Source organism: Aquarana catesbeiana, linkage group LG04, assembly GCF_042186555.1.
Source record: "Aquarana catesbeiana isolate 2022-GZ linkage group LG04, ASM4218655v1, whole genome shotgun sequence".
Lineage (NCBI taxonomy): Eukaryota > Metazoa > Chordata > Amphibia > Anura > Ranidae > Aquarana > Aquarana catesbeiana.
In genome coordinates, this window is record NC_133327.1 from 556008194 (window position 1) to 556029819 (window position 21626).

General features: G+C 43.2%; 1 protein-coding gene across 2 annotated transcripts in view; it reads left to right on the forward strand.

Annotated features, from left to right (window-relative positions):
- The window catches only part of ENTPD6 (ectonucleoside triphosphate diphosphohydrolase 6), a 97724-nt gene that overhangs the window by 37828 nt on the left and 38270 nt on the right, over nucleotides 1-21626 (forward strand). For both annotated transcript variants that reach the window (XM_073627980.1, XM_073627981.1), the window contains exons 5-7: nucleotides 13233-13308; nucleotides 13451-13486; nucleotides 16989-17077. In XM_073627980.1, the coding sequence (XP_073484081.1) occupies nucleotides 13233-13308; nucleotides 13451-13486; nucleotides 16989-17077 (201 nt within the window). The remainder of the gene's footprint in view (nucleotides 1-13232; nucleotides 13309-13450; nucleotides 13487-16988; nucleotides 17078-21626) is intronic.

Consider the following 21626-nt stretch of genomic DNA (forward strand, 5'->3'; position numbering starts at 1 on the left):
TTTTTTCACTTACAGCTTCAAGAATCGTTGCAGAGACAGGTACTCAAAATTATTTGCTCTGACAAGAGGCTATAGATCTCCACAAGGGAGACTATGCTACGGTTACTTTCATTTTTGATCACTGACTGATCTAACATTTGTTCATTGACTTCGGCTGAATAGACCAGGTCCCCTTCCTTTTATTATACCTTCGAATATTAAGGTTACGTGCATCTCCTGGAATGTGCAGGGGTTAAATCCCAAGTTTAAAAGGGCCTTGTTTCATTTCCTCAAGGTACATAAACCGCATTTCTTTATCGTACATCACGGAACACAGAGCCACAGTAATTACTGTATGGGTTATATAGGCACCTTTTAGGTGATGGACACTGGCACACCCTAGACAGGAAGTTTAGCTCCCTATATAACCCCTCCCCTTACTGGGAGTACCTCAGTTTTTTTGCCAGTGTCTTAGGTGTTGGTCACGAGTAAAGATGTGCTAGGCTGAGCTCCACTGGAATATTTTGCTGGGGCCAGCTATGCAACCGGATCCATTCAAAGTGTCTTTTCAGGCCAAATTGAATTGTACCTGGGCCTCGCTTCGGAAGAAACGAGGTTTTGCCTTTAACGTTTCTTTTTTATAGAGAGCTGGACCCCGAGATCCAGTGCTTGTTTGGTTTTTTTTTTTTTTTTTGTTTTTTTTTAGCCATATTTCCTGGCGGGGTGCTTTACAGGTCCAGGAGTGTGGATCCCCAGATAAAAAGGGGCCCCGATTCCTGAAGGTTTTTTAAACCGAGCCCACCGTGAGTGGTGAAGATTGGGTCTGTCTGGTTTACCACAGAACCCTGCAGCTGGATAAGGTAAGTGAAGATTCCTAAAGAATTTTTCTAATTCTTATGGGTTTTCTCCTTTTAAGTAAAATGTTGTCATGCCTAAAGTCGCCACTGGGGGCTGTCAAGAGCATGTACCTGATTCCATGCTTGTCAGTCTTGCTCTGTGTCATTTCAAGCAGCATGCTTCCTCCAGCCCAGGTAAGATGTTGGAAACGGGGGCTTTTTCTTGTGGAATCCCCCACCTGGACAGGTATTTCTTCTCTCCAGGAGGCGAGGGAGCAGGGGTCAGTCGGCGGTATGCCACGCCGCTTCCACCATCACTGCCATAGTACGGCGTTTTTTCTCCAGCAGCTCTCCTCCTCCACTCCAGCCCTCCCCTGCATGCCGGTCCGGTCGGAGCCTCACGCGGGAAAGCAGTTTTTTTTTTTTTTTGAAAAGTGGGGGGGGGGCGCATGGTGGGAAGTCGGAGGGAGGGGGGGGGCAGGGCTTAGCACGGCGTTGACGGGTCCCCTTCTACCACCAGGACCCTCAACCAGAGAAACAGTGGGAGGGGTAAAGGAACCCCCCTCAGGGGACCATGAAGAGGCTGATGACTCCTCTTCCGAGGGATGGAGTGGGGGAAGGACCTTCTTCAGCTTCACGTTGATTGCTGGTGCAATCTCTTACTGAAATGGTCTGCTCCACATTTAAAAGTTTGAGTTCACTAAAGCCTCCTCAAGCTTGCGTGCCTTTCCTGTCCATTCATTGCTGGAAAAGCTTATGTATTCTGAGTGGGATCACCCGGATAAGCATTTTTCCCTCCTAAAAAAGTTTTCAACACTTTATCCTATGGAGGAAAAAATTTACCAAGAGGTGGAGTATACCAACAATTGACGCTGCTATATCCTCTGTAGCTAAAAATGACTTGTCCGGTTGACAATGCTCAAATGCTTAGAAATCTACCTGATGAAAAATTGGAATTCCTGTTAAACATTTTTTCTTTGGCAGGTTCAGTAGCTCAACTTGCAGTGGTGGCAATTAGGGTATGTCAATCCCTGAGAGACCATTTGAGACAGGTGCTCAAGGTTTTCCCTGAACAGCAGGCCCAGGATTTAGCCAAGTTGCCAGGGGCTTTGTGTTTTGCAATTAATGCAATCAGAGATTCTATTCTGCAAACCTCTCGCTTTACGCTTGGGTTGGGGCATATCTGTAGAATCTTATGGTTGAAAAGTGGTCAGCCAAAGTGCCATGCAAAAAGCTCCTGGCTGGTTTTCCTTTCCGCTGTGAAAGGCTGTTTGGGGATGGGGAAAGGTACCCTTTTGCCAGTTAAGAAAAGGAGTAAAACGTCCCTCATTTAAAAGGGCTCTTCCTCCAGTGCCAGGGGCGTCAGCCTCCACCGTCAGGTTCAATAGGACTTCAGGGTCAACTCTGGGACAAAACAAGTCCTGGGGGAAGAAACCTACAAGACAGAACGCTAAAACCTCTTATGAAGGGGTGCCCCCGCTTGCTCGAGTGGGGAGTGGGGGGTGGGGGGTGGGGGGGGACTTCTGCAGTTCTCAAGGGTCTGGCAGGAGGAGTTTCGAGACAGATGGATGTTCTCCATAATAGCTCTAGGCTACAAACTAGAGTTCCGAGATTTCCCATCTCCTCCTTTACCTCAGGGCAAATGTCCAAAGATCCAGAGAAAAAGAAGTCTCCTTTTCAAGCATTAGACCTTCTCAAAAGGGTCATGGCGGTCCCCGCGATGAAGCAGGGGTTGGGGTTTTATCAAACCTTTTCACAGTGCCAAAACCAAATGGGGATGTCAAACCCATGCTAGATCTCAAGGATCTAAACCGTTTCCTGAATATCCGCTTTTTACGCATGGAATCAATCCAATCTGTTGTCTACATCCTATAAGGAGGAGAACTTCTAGCATCAGTCGACATCAGGGATGCATACCTGCATGTGCCTATTTTCCCCGCTCATCAAAAATATCTGCGTTTTTGAAGTAGAAAAACGTCACTTTCAGTTTGTAGCCTTGCCTTTCGGTCTAGCTACTGCACCTTGGGTGTTTACAAAACTTCTGGCCCTTCCTCTGGCCAGTTTAAAGACTCAAGGTATAACAATTGTAGCATACCTAGATGACCATCTCTTGATAGACAGGTGGGTAGCCCGCTTAGACCAAAGCATGGTCTGCACAATCGGCTACCTGGAATACCTAGGTTGGGTCCTCAACCTAGAGAGATCTTCTTTAAAACCATTAAGAAGACTAAGAATACTTGGGTCTAGTTATAGATACAGCCCAGAAGAGGGTGTTTTTTACCCGAGGCAAAGATCCATTCCATAAAGGAGCTGGTTCTGGTGGTCAGGGCAAAGAAGGGTCCTTCTATTCGCCTTTGCATGAGGTTGTTGGGAAAGATGGCAGCTTCATCCGAAGCGGTTCCCTATGCCCTGTCTCATTCGAGACTGCTGCAAAACAGTATCCTGTATACCTGGAGCAAAAGGGTCCAAGCGCTAGATTTTCCAATGCGTCGCCAAAGGTGCGCCAGAGCCTCAGTTGGTGGAGGATATCCAAGAATCTGCAGAAGGGGAAACCCTTCGTACCAGTTACCTGAAAGGTGGTAACAGCTGTCAGCCTTGCGGGTTGAGGAGCAGTCCTGGAAGAGGCGACTGTCCAAGGGAAATGGTCCAGAACTGAAAGGACCTTGCCCATCAATATTCTAGAGATTCGGGCAGCACGCCTAGCCCTAAGGGCCTGGACATGCAGGTTGTGGAATTGTCCTGTCAGGATTCAATCCGACTATGCCACAGCAGTGGCTTATATTGATCACCAAGGGGGCACCCGAAGTCATGCAGCCCAGGGAGAGGTAAACCATATCCTAACCTGGGCAGAAAAGTATGTGCCGTGCATATCCCAGGGGTAGAAAATTGGCAGGCGGACTACTTGAGGAGTCAGCAGTTGTTCCCGGAGGAATGGTCCCTTCACCCCCCCATCTTTGGCATGCTATATGCCAAAGATGGGGAACCCTGGATGTAGATCTGTTTGCATCCAGGTTCAACAACAAAATCGACAACTTTGTGTCAAGAACGAGGGATCCACTCGCATACGGAACAGATGCGTTGGTGACCTCGTGGAATCAGTTTTTTCACTGATTTTATGCATTCCCTCCTATTAAGCTGCTACCACGACTTCTTTGCAGGATCAAGCAGGAAGGGAAGTCAGTGATTCTTGTGGCCCAGAACATTTTGGTATGCAGAGATCGTAAAGATGGCGGTAGGGGCCCCATGGACCCTACCACCACGTCCAGACCTGCTATCGCAGGGACCGGTGTTCCATCCTACCTTACAAACGCTAAATTCAATGGTTTGGCTATTGAAACCCATATTCTGGAGAATTGCGGGCTTTCAGGCTCAGTGATATCTACCTTGATTAATACAAGGAAGCCAGCTTCCAGAGTCATTTATTATAGAGTCTGGAAGGCATATGTTTCCTGGTGTGAGTCCAGGGGTTGGCATCCTAGAAAGTATGTTATAGGTAGAAGCCTTGCTTTTCTGCAGATAGGATTAGAAATAAACCTGGTCTTGAGTACCATCAAAGGCCAGGTCTCGGCCTTATCAGTATTGTTCCAACGACCCTTACTTCGCATTTCCTGGTCCATAGTTTTATACAGTGGGTGACATGGCTTAATCGGCTGGTTAGGTCACCCTTAAAAACCTTGGAACTTGGATTTGGTTTTGTCTGTTTTACAAAAACAGCCTTTTTGAGCCGATACGACTTACTCCCTTGATCCTTTTCACAAGGAAGTTGGTTTCTGGTTGCCATATCTTCTGCAAGAAGGGTATCAGAATTGGCTGTTCTTTCTTGTAAAGAGCCATATTTAATTATTCATAAGGATAAGGTGGTAATGCGTCCTCATCCTAGCTTTCTGCCGAAGGTGGTTTCAGGTTTCCATTTAAACCAGGATATTTTTCTACCTTAATTTTTTCCAGAACCCTGTTCTACGGAAGAAGAGTCACTACATTCTTTGGATGTAGTGAGAGCAGTCAAAATCTATTTGAAGGCGACTGCTCAGTTTCGGAAAACAGATGTTTGTGTTGCCTGGAGGTCCTAGTAAAGGACAGGCAGCGTCAAAATCCACTATTGCCAAATGGATTCGGCAAGTAATTATTCAAGCTTATGGTTTGAAGAGGAAAGTTCCACCTCTTCAAATCAAAGCGCACTCCACCAGGGCTGTGAGTGCTTCGTGGGCAGTGCATCACCAAGCCTCCATGGCTCAAATCTGCAAGGCCGTAATTTGGTCTTCAGTCCATACATTCACCAGATTCAGGTGGATGTAAGAAGGCATGAGGATATCGTCTTTGGGCGCAGTGTGCTGCAGGCAGCAGTATAGGTCCTCAGGTCTGATTGCACCCTACTTTTGTTGGTTTCCCCTCCCCTCAGATCGCATTGCTCTTTGACATCCCATACAGTAATTACTGTGGCTCTATGTCCCGTGATGTACGATAAAGAAAATAGGATTTTTATAACAGCTTACCTGTAAAATCCTTTTCTTGGAGTACATCATGGGACACAGAGGTTCCTCCCCTCTTTAATACACATATATTGTTTTGCTACAAAACTGAGGTACTCCCAGTAAGGGGAGGGGTTATATAGGGAGCTAAACTTCCTGTCTGGGGTGTGCCAGTGTCCATCACCTAAAGGTGCCTATATAACCCATACAGTAATTACTGTGGCTCTGTGTCCTGTGATGTACTCCAAGAGAAGGATTTTGCAGGTAAGCTGTTATAAAAATCCTATTATCCTATGCCTGCAGGAGACACCTTTTAATGGGGTCCAAGGTCCTTGCTCTAAAAAAACATTGGGTACTGTACGGATACCATGCCACCTATTCTAACTATGCCCAGGGTGTGTCAATTTTAATATGCAAAGAACTACCCTTCTCCTGTGAGAGGGTTGTTTCGGATCCAAAGGGTGGATATATTTTTCTTCTCTGTACAGTATATGCGTTGCCTTTTACTACTAGTGGTGGTTTATGTCCGCCCCCCCCCCCCCCCCCCCCGTTACGACTTAAGAATTGCAGAATGAAGTGTTCACTTGTCAACCTTACCAAAAATTGCAACCCTCATCGTCGGAGACTTTTAACTCGATGCTTGACCCAAGTCTTGACCACTTGAAGCCTCTTCATTCTGAATCTAAGTTGTTTGGTCAGTGGTGTGCTTCCTTTGGGTATGTGCACCTATGGCGACAGAGGAATCCCCTAGCTAGGGTGTACTCGTGTCAATCCCAGACCTACCATGCTCTTTCCAGGTTAGATTATGCCCTGATGACATCGGATCTAGCCTTCTCTATTCACGCAGTCTCATATATAGCACAAATGATATCTGACCACTCTGCCCTTTCAATAGAGCTGCTATTTGGGCATAGGCCCTCATTTTGATTGTGGAAGCTCAGTCGACTCTAGATAACCACTCCTGATCTGCACGACCCCATACACTAGGATGTGTCCCATTACTGGTGGGATAATGCAGGGTCCCCCCCCCCATGGGCCCCACTTGGGGTGCCTTTAAGGCGACTGTGCAGGGCTCTTACATCTCCAATATCGCCAAACATAGGAAATCCACCCAGGCTACCCTCTGTACTTTGGAGTCCTCCTTAGAAGCAGCTAGGGCCCAATATACCACACTCCCCACTCCAGATTCCCATGGGGTATTGGTGAGGGCACATAAAGCCCTTGATTTCACCACCCAAAAACAACAACTATATTTGTCAGCTAGGTTACATGAACACAGTGGGAAGAATGGCAAATTGCTGCCATATCTTTCTCATACAGCATACACTGTCAAAATGTGTGTGTGTGTGTGTGTGTGTGTGTGTGTGTGTTCCCAAATTGGAGGACTCTCACAGACTGATTTTGGATAAACCCCTGTCAATTGAAGAAATTAGAGACCATATATTCTCTCCCTCCAAACAAGACTCCGGGGTTAGACGGTCTACCCGCAGAATGGTACAAGCACTATGTGGAAGACCTTGCAAAAAAAAAAAAAAACTACATTCTCTGTTTGTTGCCGCTTTGGAGGAAGGGGAGCTTCCTGCCTCTGTGCGAAGCTTTGATCGTTGTACTCTCCAAACCTGACAAAGACAAATTATTATGCGGGTCCTATCGTCTGATCTCAATATTTAATAGTGATGTTATGTAGTAATGGCCAAACTCCTAGCAATCAGACTACAAAAGTTTATTGTTCACCTTGTCCATCAGGACCAAACAGAGTTCATGCCTGGTAAGAGCACATATGATAACATTCAGCGTTTTTATGTACATGTTTACAGGGCAGTCACTGACCAAAAAAGTGGACTGCTGTTATCCTTGGATGTGCTGAAGGCTTTTGACACCATTAATTGGTCTTTCCTTTGGAAAACCATGCATTGGATGGGTTTTAGCCTTCACTACATCAATTGGGTTCGCCTGCACCAACAAGGACATATCTGATGTTTTGTTTTTTGTTTTTTTTTTCTACAGAGGGGTACGAGACAGGGCTGCCCACTCTCGCCGCTTCTGTTTGCATTGGCCATAAAGCCTCTTGCTCTGGCAATGCGACGGTGGGTGGCATATGTTATGGTGAGCAAATGGAAAAGATCTCCCTATGCTGATGATGCATTAGTTTACCTAGATGGCTCGGAGCAGTTCTTTGTGTCATTAATGGGGATCGTGGAGGAATTCGGGAAGGTCTCTGGGCTACAGATCGGTTAGGAAAAATCTGTTGCGTTTCCCATTGGCCCTAAACTCGACATCTAACTCGCTCCAAACTGGTCATTCAGCCCACATTTAAGTATCTCGGGATCCAAATAAATGCAGATCTGTCTACTTATGAATATACATAACATAACTCCAATTATAACACACATGGAGACTAGGCTCCGCACCAGGACTTCCTTGTCTCTTAATCTGGTGGGCCGTGTGAACATTTTTAAAATGATATACCTACCCAAATTTTTATGTTTTCCGTGCATCCCCGTTTTTTTTTTTTTTTTTTTGTTAAACTTTTTAAAAAATTAGACTCGATTTTGTCCCCCTTCCTCTGGCAGGGGGCACGTCCACGTATCGCAAAAGCATCTCTCCAAGCTGCTAAAGTGGATGGCGGATTGGCTTGTCCAAATCGAAGGCACTATCTTTTTGGCATCCTAACTTGCCTACATCTATGAATTGTTCCTGGAGACCTCCTCATCTCCCTTCACCACTTTGCTGACTGCAGTCTATGGTTCTAGGGCCTCAGCTGTAGATGCACTACACAGGTCGATACCTAAACGCTGCTCTCCGATAGAGGTTAGCTGGCTTGCCTGGCATGAGGGTACTAGAGCGCTGACAAATTCAGAAGGGGTATCTCCTAACGCTCCCCTGTGGCAAAATCCCAATTTCTCAGAGTTCCTGGGCCACCCAGACTCCCTGTGGTGGACACGACTAGGGGTCACCCATATCTCTCACATTTTTGTTCACAACATCTTTGCTTCCTTTGAGTTGAAGGCCAGGTGTGGAGTGACTAATAAATTCTTTTTCAAATATCTTTTGTTACGTCATGCCACCCGCCACAGTTTGCCGGTTTGACCCAGGAGCTCTAAGAATCGCCTTTTGGAGATACTGTTATCCTATCCAGATATTGGGAAACTGGTTACGACAGTGTGTTCACGGTTTCAGTCTGCTGCTGTCAACCCCAACCAGCTGGCTCAACGAAATTGGGAGGTTCTGATTCCTGGGCTGTCTGAGGAGGGCTGCTTCCAGGACCTTATAAGTTCTAATGATCTTTATACACAGTCAAATTTATACACCAGCTGCATTACACTCCTGCTATATTAACCCGCATGGGCTTTGACTCTGCATCCTCCTGTCCCAGATGTGGGCATATGGAAGCTGAGTACTTACACATGTTTTGGTCTTGCCCTGCCTTGTCAGTATATTGGAAGGACCCATTTTCTTTTTTTGACAACACTTTACATTTACCTGTACCTCATACTCCTGAAGTTGGTCTACTCGGTGTGTTAAATGACTTTATCCACAGTACACATGCTCGTACCCTTGTACGTATATTGTTGTTCTATGCCAGGAAATTAATTATGTTACAGTGGAAAAACACTGGCTCCGGATATACAAACCTTTTACCGCACGGTGAATAAAGTATTGCCCATTTTCAAGCTCATTTAACATGGCAGAGCCTGCCCTAGTTCAAGATCTGGCAGCTATTGCTGATTACTTTTGGAGAAACACTCCGCTATCCCAATAGTAGTGGTTAGCGGACTCCTGTGTATAACCCTATATTTGTACCTATCATGGGTTCAGATTGGGGCCCTCGGACAAGTGGGGTGGGGTAGCAGGTCGTGTGTGTGTGTCAGTATGAGAGACAAATTGGTTGTTAATTGTGTTTGACAATTCTCCTCCTTTAATGGAACCGTACTGTTGATGCAAGGGGTCCTACGTGGTCCCTAGAAAGCAATATTGTTAACCACTATTTGATACTTCCCCCTGTTTGGGAAATGGAGGTGCTGATTCTGATATGTTATTATGTTGGCCATGTTGGGCTAGAAGTTCTATAACACTCAATTGCATTCCTGATGTACCCTTTTGAAAAGTGTATGTTAACATTTTTTATGGAAAACTCAATAAACAAATACTTAAAAAAAAAAAAACCATCACAGTCCCCTCCCCCTTCACATCAAGATCCCCTCTTGATGAGTGTCCCCGGGTCCCCCTTTACATCATCCCCCTCCACCACTTTCACAGTAGTGTTCTCACACCTCTTTGACATAAACCCCCCAACAGTACTGTCCTCTGCCCCTATTTGCATTACCCCCCTCCCCACATTACCGCCCTCAGTTCCCTGCCCCCCCCCCCCCCCCCCCCCCATTACAGTCCTCCATTGCTCCCCACATCCGTCCTCCGCCTCCCCCCACATTTATGTCCTCAGCCCCCTTCACACTACAATCAGTCCCCCCACATTACAGTCCTCATGTCCCCCCACTTTAATGTCCTCCGCCCACCACATCAGTCCTCAGCGCCCCCCCGACTACTTCAATGTCCTCAACCCACCACATCACAGTCCTCTGGCTCCTCCAATTTAAATGTCATCACCCCCAAATATCACTGTCCTTGGGAAACACATTCTCATGACTTTTCAGCCTTTTACATTAGTGTCCTCAGCCCCTGTAACTTTGCTCCCTCCCTCACTGTCTTACCTTACGCAGAGATCAGAGGAAGGTACAGCATGTCTGGATGGAGGGCGGGTGTTGACAGATAGTGATTGGTTGCTTAGACCGCACTTCATCCTAGCAGCCAATCACCTGCTTGCTAAACTTTGGCAGCTCTGCCCTCCATACAGAACCGCCCCGCCTCCTGCTGTTGGCTCTGTGAGGATTACAGAGCGACGGCAAGGGGAAGAAAAGGCTCCTAAATAGCAGGACCGCGGTGGGCCAAATTGGAGAGTGACACAGTCTGCATTTGGCCCGCAGCCTGCCATTTAGTGATGCCCTCCCTACTATAACATTTCTTGAGCCAGTTATCAGCTCAATGTCTTTTTTAAATAATTACAAATTTGTCCTGATATTTAAGGATAGGTTCACCTTAAAAAAAATAATAAAATGCACATGTTTTTGCAGGTAAAAAAAAAAAAATCTGCATTTGTTGTGTTTTTTTTTTTTTTTTTTTTTTTTTTTTTTTTTTTTTTTACAATTGAGCGCTATAGTAGTTAATTGATAGCTACATGCTGCCTGTGGCAGCGGGACTTGGTTCATTCATTCTCAAATCTCTGTGAAGGAATGATATGGATGTGTGGGCGAAGCACTAAACAGCCATTTTTAAAATTGTGACAGCGTGGAGAGGATCCCCCCTCCTGCTGTCAAAGTGAGGGTGATGGCAGGTGCTGCACAGTAACCTTTTACACCCTAAATATGGATGTAACATGTTACAAAAAAAACTTTTAAGGCCTTTAAGGTTAGCAGCAAACCATTATGCTCCCTCTACCATGTTTCACAGCTGGGGTAAGGATCTGATGCTAATTTTGAACATTTCCCCACATGGGATATTGCATTTCTGTTGTACTGAGAACAGTGGAAATTACTGCTGCTTGTATTTTCTAGAATGCGGCCTGTACCATACAAAGCAATAGAAAGATGGGGGGGTACTTAGAAAGCTGGTCTCTGGGCTCACCTTTCAATACAATTTCAGTGCAAAGACTGCTTTCATGTAAATGAGAGAGGATCTGCTACTTTATGGAAGAGGTTTATGGCATTCTTAAAGAAGATGCATAGAGGCTGCCATTACCATTTCAGCATGCCAGTTCCTGGCTGTTGTGCTGAAGCTTTGGCTTTGATGCTGACCCTGAACTTCTTTCTTCTTTCTTCTCCGGAACAGATAACAGAAAAGTCGCCCTGGGGTCAATACGGATATCCATTAAGCATACCGGAAGTAAACCTAAATATTGAGACTATTTTAAAAATGTCATGCACATAAATGGCATAGATGGGTGTCAAGCCGATTAAAATAATATAGTGCAACAATGTAAAAATTGTCATGGACATACAATACATATAAAATGCAGTAACACAAGCATCTAATATAACCCTACGCGTTTCACGAGGCAAGGCACACTTCAGGGGTGGATGCATGTGTAGTATATCTGAAATGATGATAAACAAGTATGTGACCCAGTATTGATGGTTAAGATAAAAGGTAAGAAGGGTCTAAAGGTAGAAGACCCCATATTTACCAATCGGCCTGGCCAGATTACCAAATGTTGGCTTCCCAAAGGACGGCAACGAAAAATATCCAGCATGGGAGCTGAGGAGGCAGAACCCAACCTGACCCCATGCCGTGTCTGCCTTTTCAGTTGTCCCCTGTTGGGTTCTGCCTCCTCAGCTCCCGTGCTGGATATTTTTCGTTGCCATCCTTTGGGAAGCCAGCATTTGGTAATCTGGCCAAGCCAATTGGTAAATATGGGGTCTTCTACCTTTAAACACCTCTTACTTTTTGTCTTGCCTTCACCACTGGGTCATATACTTGTTTGTTACAATATCAGATATACTACACACGCACCCACTCCTGAAGAAGCAAGCCTTGTCTCGTGAAATGCGTAGGGATATATTAGATACTTGTGTTACTGCATTTTATATGTATTGTATGTCCATGACAATTTTTACATTGTACTGTACTATTTTATCAGCTTGACACCCATCTATGCTATTTATATGCGTATGACATTTTTAAAATAAATATTGAGACTGTTTATTTCTGGTATGCCTAATGGCTATCCCTATTCACCTCAAAGTCCCAGGGCAACTTTTCTGTTCCACAATATTGGGATGGAGGTTTTCTACAGGTGACACCAGACCTTTTCTCTCGCATTATCCTCCAATGATGCACCTCACTGCTACTGGTGCAGAGCTTGCACTGCTGTTATTTCTGATCACATGCTCTGCTCTGCCTACTATAATTCTCATAGAGCTTAAAGGATAAGTTCACCTCACCTTTTTGTGTAAAAAAAAAAAAAAAAAATTATAATAATAATAAATGCACATCTTTTTGCTGGTAAAATTAAGTGCATTTTTTAAAATTATTATTATTATTATTATTATTATTATTATTATTATTATTATTATTATTTTGTTGTGTGTGTGTTTTTTTTTTTTTTTTTTTTTTTTTAACTAGGAGCCCGCAAAGCATTGCATCCACGATCAGCAGATCAGGGGTGCAACGCAGGACTCCTGCAGACTGTCGTTGTAAGCTGTCTGCTTGTACATCGTACTGGCAAGCAGTTTCACATTGGCAGGAAGACACCGTTTTACAGCGCCCTGGTGGTTCATTGAGAACTACCAGCTGACAGACGCAAAGTTTGTTGGTACTTGTAGTTCATTCACAGAACTTTTTTAGAATTGTGACAGCAAGTTCGGGGGAAAGGGAAAAGATCCCCAGTTTGTTGTCACTAAAGGTGGTGGGTCGGGGAATGGCTGCAGCAGTAGTTACATGTTGCGTGTTCCAACCTAAAAAGGGGTGGAGTGTATAACATGTTCCCAAAGGTAAACTTGTCCCTAATGTGGCTGAAGGTAGATGTGTAGTCCATATCGGAGTCCAGCAGGAAAGGGTGGGTACGTTCACAGGCACAGGGGGACATGGAGAACAAACGTAGGCACTCAAGAACAGAAAGTTTGATGGTAGACAAAAAATCTTGCATTTCAGAGATGAAACGAGCGATAGAAGGCACATTCTAGTTATATTTAGATATATTTAGATATATTGCTTTTGTTTTATAAAATGAGTTTATTGTCCCTTTTAAATCAGACACAGCCATGCAGGTAGCATTTTCTTTAGGAGACCAGCAATGACAGCCCTATATGTCCCTTGTGACAGTGTAATTTTAAGCCACAAGTAATGATAGAGAGGCATTTATGCTTTATTGATTCTTTTTTTTCCTGCTTAGGTAAGAGATATCTTTAGTTCATCTCCTTTCCTCGTTGGAAAAGACAGTGTTTCAATCATGAATGGCACAGATGAAGGTAAATTTTTACATTCATGTACAACTGTCAAATTTGGATAAATGAATTGTTTTGTCTAGTGATGTATGTTAAATTGCTACAGTTTAGGTCTCTGACTTGACCAAGCGCTTGATTAAATTTTTTTTTTTCTCTTTCTGTTTAGGCATTTTTGCTTGGATTACAGTAAACTTTTTAACAGGTATGTGTGGTCAATTACATTAGAAGCATTCTTTTTCCACCCCCCCCCCCCCCCCCCCCCCAGCACAGTATACTCAGAAATCTACGCTCCCTCGCCACCTTCCCCATGCAGGCATATACTCCTAAATGCTACTAATTGTGGGAGCTTGCCATAGTGGATGACACTGCTCACTCCCAAGCACTGTCACATAGGGGAGGTCAGCTGCTTCCCCATACCTGGAAACCTCTGTCTGCACATCTTCATTTTTAGGGAGCCCTACATTGCCCCAGTGGAAAAGTAAAGACGCAAAAGCTTAGAACCATCAATATCCCAGATACAATTAAAAGTCTGTTATGGGATACACAGTTTATATTAGTCCATGTAAATAATTGGTGACATGTGGGGAATAAAAAGTCCAGAGCACTCAGGGCTGCCATCACATAGGAACAGAAACCAGGTTCCAAAAACGCTGCAAAGGACAAGGAAAGAGGCGCCTCTAGGTGTAGACGTTTCTTAAAAACTTTAATAGTACATTAGATTGGAAACTCACGTTTAAGTGGTAAGTAAAAGCACATGGGTCCCAGCAAGGGTAAGTCCAGCTTCCTCGGTCCTCAGGGTGTGGGCTGAACAAAATCTAATAAATAAGGAACTGCAGTCCTGTGTGTTAAATATTTTCTGGACTGCAGTTCCTTATTAGATTTTGTTCAGCCCACACCCTGAGTAATACTCCCCTCCCCTCCCCCTCCCCTCCCTTGTACATTTCCTATATAATGGCCCTGTATGGTCCCTCCAATGTAGTCTGCTTGAAAAAGGAGCGCGGCTTGCCGTAATACCCGCAGCGCGAATGCTCATGAAACGTGTTGCATCGCATGTGACGTCATCCTCCGTTGCCATCCTTCCTATCACGCCTCATGCCTCGCTTTGAGTCTCCCCACTGCAGCCAGCTTTTCTACATCAGTGGTGGTACCCAATGCAGACAGCACTCGTGCGTGAAGGACCAAGGAAGCAGGATCGTCACCACCTGGACTTACCCTTGCTGGGACCCATGTGCTTTTACTTACCACCTAAATGTGAGTTTCCAATCTAATGCACTATTAAAGTGTTTAAGAAACGTCTACACTTAGGCGCCTCTTTCCTTGTCTTCCCCAGTGGAATGTAAGACATTAGTGTGCAGATAGCCCGGCACTAGTTTTTCTTTTACCAGTTGGGCATGCCACAGCCATTGGAGTAGATAAGTTGGGTTGGCACAGGCTAATGTATTTAGAGGACTAGGGACTGGCACCGGGGGATTTTTTTTTTTTATTATATATAATTTTTTTTTTTTTTTTTTTAACAAAGGTGAACTTGTTTAGCAAAGGAAATCGAAGGCTTATGCCTTGACCCTTACACACCTAATTTCTACTTGGTGGCTTAGTGAGGCCACCCATTACATTAGTCGACCAGTATGTTACAGATCAAAGTGGTAACTCCTGAACTATAGTTCACTTCTAAGTAAACTTGCCTGGATCTCATTCTGAATTGGAGATGTCAGCACTTGGTGGTTGATTTACTAAAACTAAAGCACTCAGAATCTGGTGCAGCTGTGTATGGTAACCAATCAGCTTGTAACTGCAGTTTTTCAATTAAGCTTTAGCAATAAAACCTGGAAGCTGATTGGTTTCTTTGACACAACAGGAAATATAATTAGCGCAAAACAGTTCCTGATACTAATAGTAGCTGTACACTTAAGGCCAATGTTGCAAAACCCCAGAGATCAACATAAAATACAATAGTGCAGTGCTAAGAAACAAAATTCATATAGAAAGAAGTTCATAGAAACAGGAGACACAGGCTCCCAATGGTGTTAAGCTGTGCATCAAGGAAATCTCTCAGTGGGTACATCTGTGCATAACCTCCACCATAGATACTGCTAGCCACTCACTTTAAACCATGGACCCCTGAATTAACAGATGAGTCAATCATACAAGCCCATAAAGGGTATCAATCTTTGCAATGCAGCCTGGGATGTTCTCCTATTGCTGGTATATAACCCAACTGAATGGGATCACTCATGAAGCAGATTAGACTGTTACGGATATATGCATAGGCAAAGCCCTCCTAGACCCTCCTTACGTGACGTCACCCACGGCCATCTCTTCATGTGAATGTACAGATCACTCTGCACCTGTACTTAGTTCAAGCGCCAGTTTTTTAAGTTATTTGCTTTTTGTTCTTAATAAATTGAGTTGTAGCAGAGAGCACAATATTTTTTACGTATATTTGCATGTACCGGACTGCCTATGTTTGGAGACCACTGATATTATCTAGGAGGGTTTTGCCTATGCATATATGCATAGCAGTCTACTCTACTTCATGAGTGATCCCATCTGGTTGGATTATATACTAGCAATAAGAGAACATCCTAGGTTGCATCGCAAAGATTGATGCCCTTGATTGGTTTCTTTGCAGCGCTGCACCAGATTTTGCACTGTCCAGTTTTAGTAATGACTTCTGACTTTTCTAACATTCTTGCTTGTTCCACGTCTATGACTCGAGGGTTTTTAAGGCTGAGTATTAATATGGCTATTAGAATTTTTAGAATGGCAGTGCTGTGCAATGAGCAAGGTACCTCAGCCCATAGTAACTAGATTAATCCGATTATCTAGCTTCAGTAAAGTGATTTTTTGTTTTGTTAGTGATGAGAAATATGTACATATATTCCATAGTGCTTTTTTATTATGCAGATTAGGACAGTATGCTGGCCATACATGGGACCAGTGTTGGCAGATTTCTGCAGAATTAGCTGAAATTGAAGTCATGGGTTGCCCTGTGGGCAACACCTGGAGCAAGGCGGAAAATTCATAGCCAATCATATGCAGTCACTGTGAGTATTCTGAAATCCACAGGAGCATTGACTGTCAGAATACAGTAGCTGAAAGAGGATATTCCTCTACTTATGCAGTGTAGAAATCTTAGGCTGACTGAACAAACAAGAGTGGATGGAGTAATCGGCTTCCTCTCCCACCAACACCCACTGAGACAGCGGGATCCTGCACTGTCATAATACACTGATCCTCAGCTGCAGCCGCTGATCGACAAGTGTTCCAACTTGTCCTTTGGGGAGAAGTTGATTTAACAATCGCCTTCTGACACTGTCAAACAGGGGATGACACCCACTGATTCAGTCCCTACTGAATTGGTCGAATTTCAATACATCTAGTTCCAATTGGCTACAGTACATGAAAAGTTAATCATGGATAAGGGATGGCCACACACTGATCGAAGTTTGATCAGTCCCTGCTCAACTGGCCGAATTTCAATTTGTCTATGGCCAGCTCTACTGTGTATAGCTAGCCTAACAAGAAGTCCGTAGATTAGTGTAACCTTCCAAAAATATTTCCAATTTCCCAGAAAGCCTTAGGCCTTCAATTGAAATCTTTAGGCTTTATTGAGCTAATGTTCCAGTCTAGTTACTTACTGTGTAGAAAGGGCTGCTGTCATGTGCATTTTATATTAACTCTGTGTGACATTGTTATGTTAACAGGGAGTTTAACAAATCCATCTGCTAAACTGTCTGGAATGCTGGATCTTGGTGGCGGATCAACACAAATCACCTTCTATCCATATGATAAGGTATTACTTGTTCAGGATTTCACGTTTTACAGAATGTTAACCACTCGACCTCCTCAAGATTTACCTCCCCCATTTATCACTAGGCCATTTTTTGCGATACGGCACTTTCTTACTTTAACCACTTCAGCCCTGGAAGAATTTACCCCCTTCCTGACCAGAGCACTTTTTGCGATTCGGCACTGCGTCGCTTTAACTGACAATTGCGCAGTCGTGTGACGTTGTACCCAAACAATATTGACGTCCTTTTTTCCCCAGAAATAGAGCTTTCTTTTGGTGGTTATTGATCGCCTATGCGGGTTTTATTTTGTGCGCTATAAACAAAAAAAGAGCAACCATTTTGAAAAAAAACACATTTTTTTTTTTTTACTTTTTGCTATAATAAAAATCCCCCAAAAATATATAAAAAAAACAATTTTTTTTCCTCAGTTTAGGCCGATATGTATTCTACATATTTTTGGTAAACAAAAATCGCAATAAGCCTATATTAATTGGTTTGCGCAAAAGTTATAGCGTCTACAAAATAGGGGATAGATTTATAGCATTATTTTTTTTTTTTTACTAGTAATGGTGGCGATCTGCGATTTTTATCGTGACTGCGACATTATGGCGGACACATCAGACAATTTTAACACATTTTTGGAACCATTGGCATTAATACAGCGATCAGTGTGATTAAAAATGCATTGATTACTGTAAAAATGTCACTGGCAGTGAAGGGGTTAACACTAGGGGGCGGTGAAGGGTTTAACTGTATATAAAAGGAAGGGGTAAGTGGCGCTCCCTGGGAAAGATTTCCCTATATAAATGTGCAAACAAAATTATCACCTAAGTGTGTCGTGCTGAAAGCCACCTAGATACTAAAATAACAGTAATAGGTGTGATACAAGAATACAAAAATAGATGTGTATATGTATATATATATATATATATAATCTCTATCATTACCGTATACAGGTAAATAATACATCAATTCATGGTGGTGTAGCAATGTGTGCAATATCGCTAATCCTGATATAGTCAAAATTGTATATGTCCAGTATCCTATTGACAAAAAAAGGGGGGTGGAACCACCCAAATATTCCCCTGCTATCACCAAACGTTAGCCTTGATTAACAGAAATGATAAATCATGTGATAAGTGTCCACTTCAACGGCAACAAAATAAAAAATATATTGAAAAACTGCACAGTGAAAAATATATATATATAAGTGGCAATTAAAAAATAATAAAAAGTAAAAAATAAAGTGAAGCTCCAGATTGGCAAAATGTTCATAAAAAGTGACTCTAGTGCTTCATCAAAATCCGGTGACTTCTGTCATCCCCCTCAAGGGTCCCCACTCACCAGCTCCTGGTACCCCTGCAGGGTTAATAGGCATATACCAGCAAGGATGGATGGCTCGCTGGATCCAATCAGAGCATCCACATGGGTCCTCTATTCAGCCCAGCATCATATCCAAGAGATGGTGCACCGGCTTCGTTTTTTTTTTTTTCCCACTGTGCAGTTTTTCAATATATTTTTTATTTTGTTGCCATTGAAGTGGACACTTATCACGTGATTTATCATTTCTGTTAATCAAGGCTAATGTTTGGTGATAGCAGGGGAATATTTGGGTGGTCCCATCCCCCCTTTTTTGTCAATCGGATACTGGATATATACAATTTTGATGATATCAGGATTAGCGGTATTGCACACATTACTACACCACTACGAAATTATATATATATATATATATATATATATCTCTATTTTTGTATTCTTGTATCACACCTATTACTGTTATTTTAGTATCTAGGTGGCTTTCAGTACGACACACTTGGGTGATAATTTTGTTTGCACATTTATATAGGGAAATCTTTCCCAGGGAGCGCCACTTACCCCTTACTTTCTTTTATATACTTCTATCTCACCCTCTTTTGGGGGGTGCGATTTAGGGGAGGCTGCATACCTCTTTATCCTAAGCACGGAATTAATTCTAATTTATTCTTAAGGGGTTAACTGTGTTCCCTATGACTCTAACTGAAGGGGGAGGGACTAACTATAGGAAGTGACAGATCGTGGTTCCTAGCTAATAGGAACACACGATCTGTCATTCCTAACAGGGAAGTGTGCGCGCCTGCTATCCGGACCCCGCGAGATCATGTACAGTAACATTGTTACGCGCAGGGGAGCAAAACTGCTGCAGCTGGTCCAGAAGCGGTTAACGGATAATTGAACTGTCCCCAAATAAAAATGTGTAATTTTTTTTTCCCCACAAATAGAGCTTTCTTTTGGCGGTATTTGAGCACTGCTGCGTTTTTTATTTGTTGCACTATAAACTAATCAAGACCGACAATTTTGGAAAAAAAAAAAAAAAAACTTTCTGCTAAAAAAACACATCCATTAAAGTTTTTTTTTTTTTTAAAAATCTAATTTCTTCATCAATTTAGACCAATATGTATTCTGATGCATGGTTTTGGCAGAAGAAAATCCCAATAAAAAAATACAATATTTTGTTGCGCTAGGGGATAACCGCTTTGAATTGGGGTGAGCAATAATTAAGAGTTAAATAACAGCTAGTATAAAGGAGCAATAAGGTATTGATATATAACAATTGATAAAAGGAGTGACCTACAATCAGGTGATAAATAATATACAATCAGATGATAGAAATACCCTGTTTCCCCGAAAATAAGACCTAGCGTGATTGTCAGTGATGGCTGCAATATGAGCCTTACCCCCCAAATAAGCCCTACCCTGTTTCCCCGAAAATAAGCCCTACCCTGAAAAGAAGACCTACAAGGACTTTAACTAGGGCTTATTTGGGGGGTAGGGCTTATATTGCAGCCATCACCGACAATCACGCTAGGTCTTATTTTCGGGGAAACAGGGTAGTAATCAATTGATAAAAAAAAAAAGAAAAATAATAATCCAGGGATGGCAGTGGGCAGATGAGCAGTAGTCCAAGCAAAAATTAAGATAAAACGGTTAGAGTCCTTGGTGGGGATAAGGGGGGGGACACAGAAGTCTGGGTATATAACTTCAGGGAAAGAGATACTGGCATAACATAGGAGGCAGCATGCTTGAGGGCCAGAAGACACCTTTGGATGGAGATAAAAAGAGAAAGAAAGCAGCGCCAACCTAAGTGTAGTATTAAAACATACACATTTATTAAAAGTAGAAATGCACTCACTCAGAGTAGGATATATACAGGCACATATGATTGTTCCGGGTGGGAGGTGTGCTAGGCAGCAGGGCTCCACAGGGGGGACTATCCTATGTGCTGGGGTATTCTCCTCTTGTCCTGTCTGTAGGCGCCGGTGGTGACCAGTGTCTCAGGCTGGGGTAGGAGAGGTACAGCTTGGATCTTCTTTTCGTGTTTCCCGGGTCCCGGTGACGCTATGGGCGTGCACGTGTTCGGAGCATGTGTGCTCCTTCATCAGGCATAGCCTACTATGTCAGATAGATAGATATATATATATATATATATATCTCTATCTATCTATCTATGTATGTGTATATATATGTGTGTGTGTGTGTATATAAAAATATTATATATGATTCTGCTCACAGCTGCTGCCTTGTAGCAGTAAAAGTACTATAGGACAGTCAACAAGTGCTTAAAGTTATGCTTGGCTTCTGTAGCTTATATCATTTTAAATAAACCCAAGAGCAAAAATGTAATCTTGGAGCTCACCAGTCCTTAAAAATTATGGCTGTGATAGTTTGTTTTCAGCAAGTACAGAAATATCTGTTGATCTTGCCAAGAAACCAATGTCCTGGTCACTTCCCATGAGATCAGATGAAATTACAAACAATGTGATTTTATTTGTGTAAACTACTAATCCTTCCCCATGTAATGGAGATGAGCCAAGGCATACATATCCAGACAAAAGAAACACTAGATGGGGTGAACTGTAACACTAGCACACTATCAGTTAGCATCGCTCAAAAGTAAACAGTTTGTAGGTTAAAAACTGGCAAATAGTCTATGTAAATGAATAAAAGATGCTGGATATCCAAAATCATAGGTCTGGGGGGACAAGGTTAAACTGATTTCCTTCATTAAACACCTTCACCGAAGTGCCTCTGTGAGCACTGGGAGAACCTCCAAATGACCACCCATAAAACAAAAGCAGAGAGAGCTGATTTAAGTATAGTATAAAAAACTATTTAAAAAAAAAAAAGCCAAATGGGCACTCGCATGATGTAGAAGGAAGCCTCCGAGCACACTCAGAGCTGAAGGAAAACGGCTGAGGATTTCCAAGAGAAACATCATGGACTGGAGGAGTGAATAGACGTGGCGGGGGGAAAGGTACGTGTTTCCAAGTCCATGGCTTCTTTCTCAAACCTCCCTGCCACGCCCATTCACTCTTCTAGTCCATGATGTTTCTCATGGGATTCCTTAGCTGTATTCCTGAGTGTACTCCGGGGCTCCTGTGTCCTACTGCAGTCTGACTTTCCTTTAGCATACACTGCTGTGCAGTGTGTAAGATCTAGTTGACAACAAGCTTCCTGGAATGTTGTGGCTGATAGGCACTCACATGGTGAAGTAGTAACACAAGCCTATTT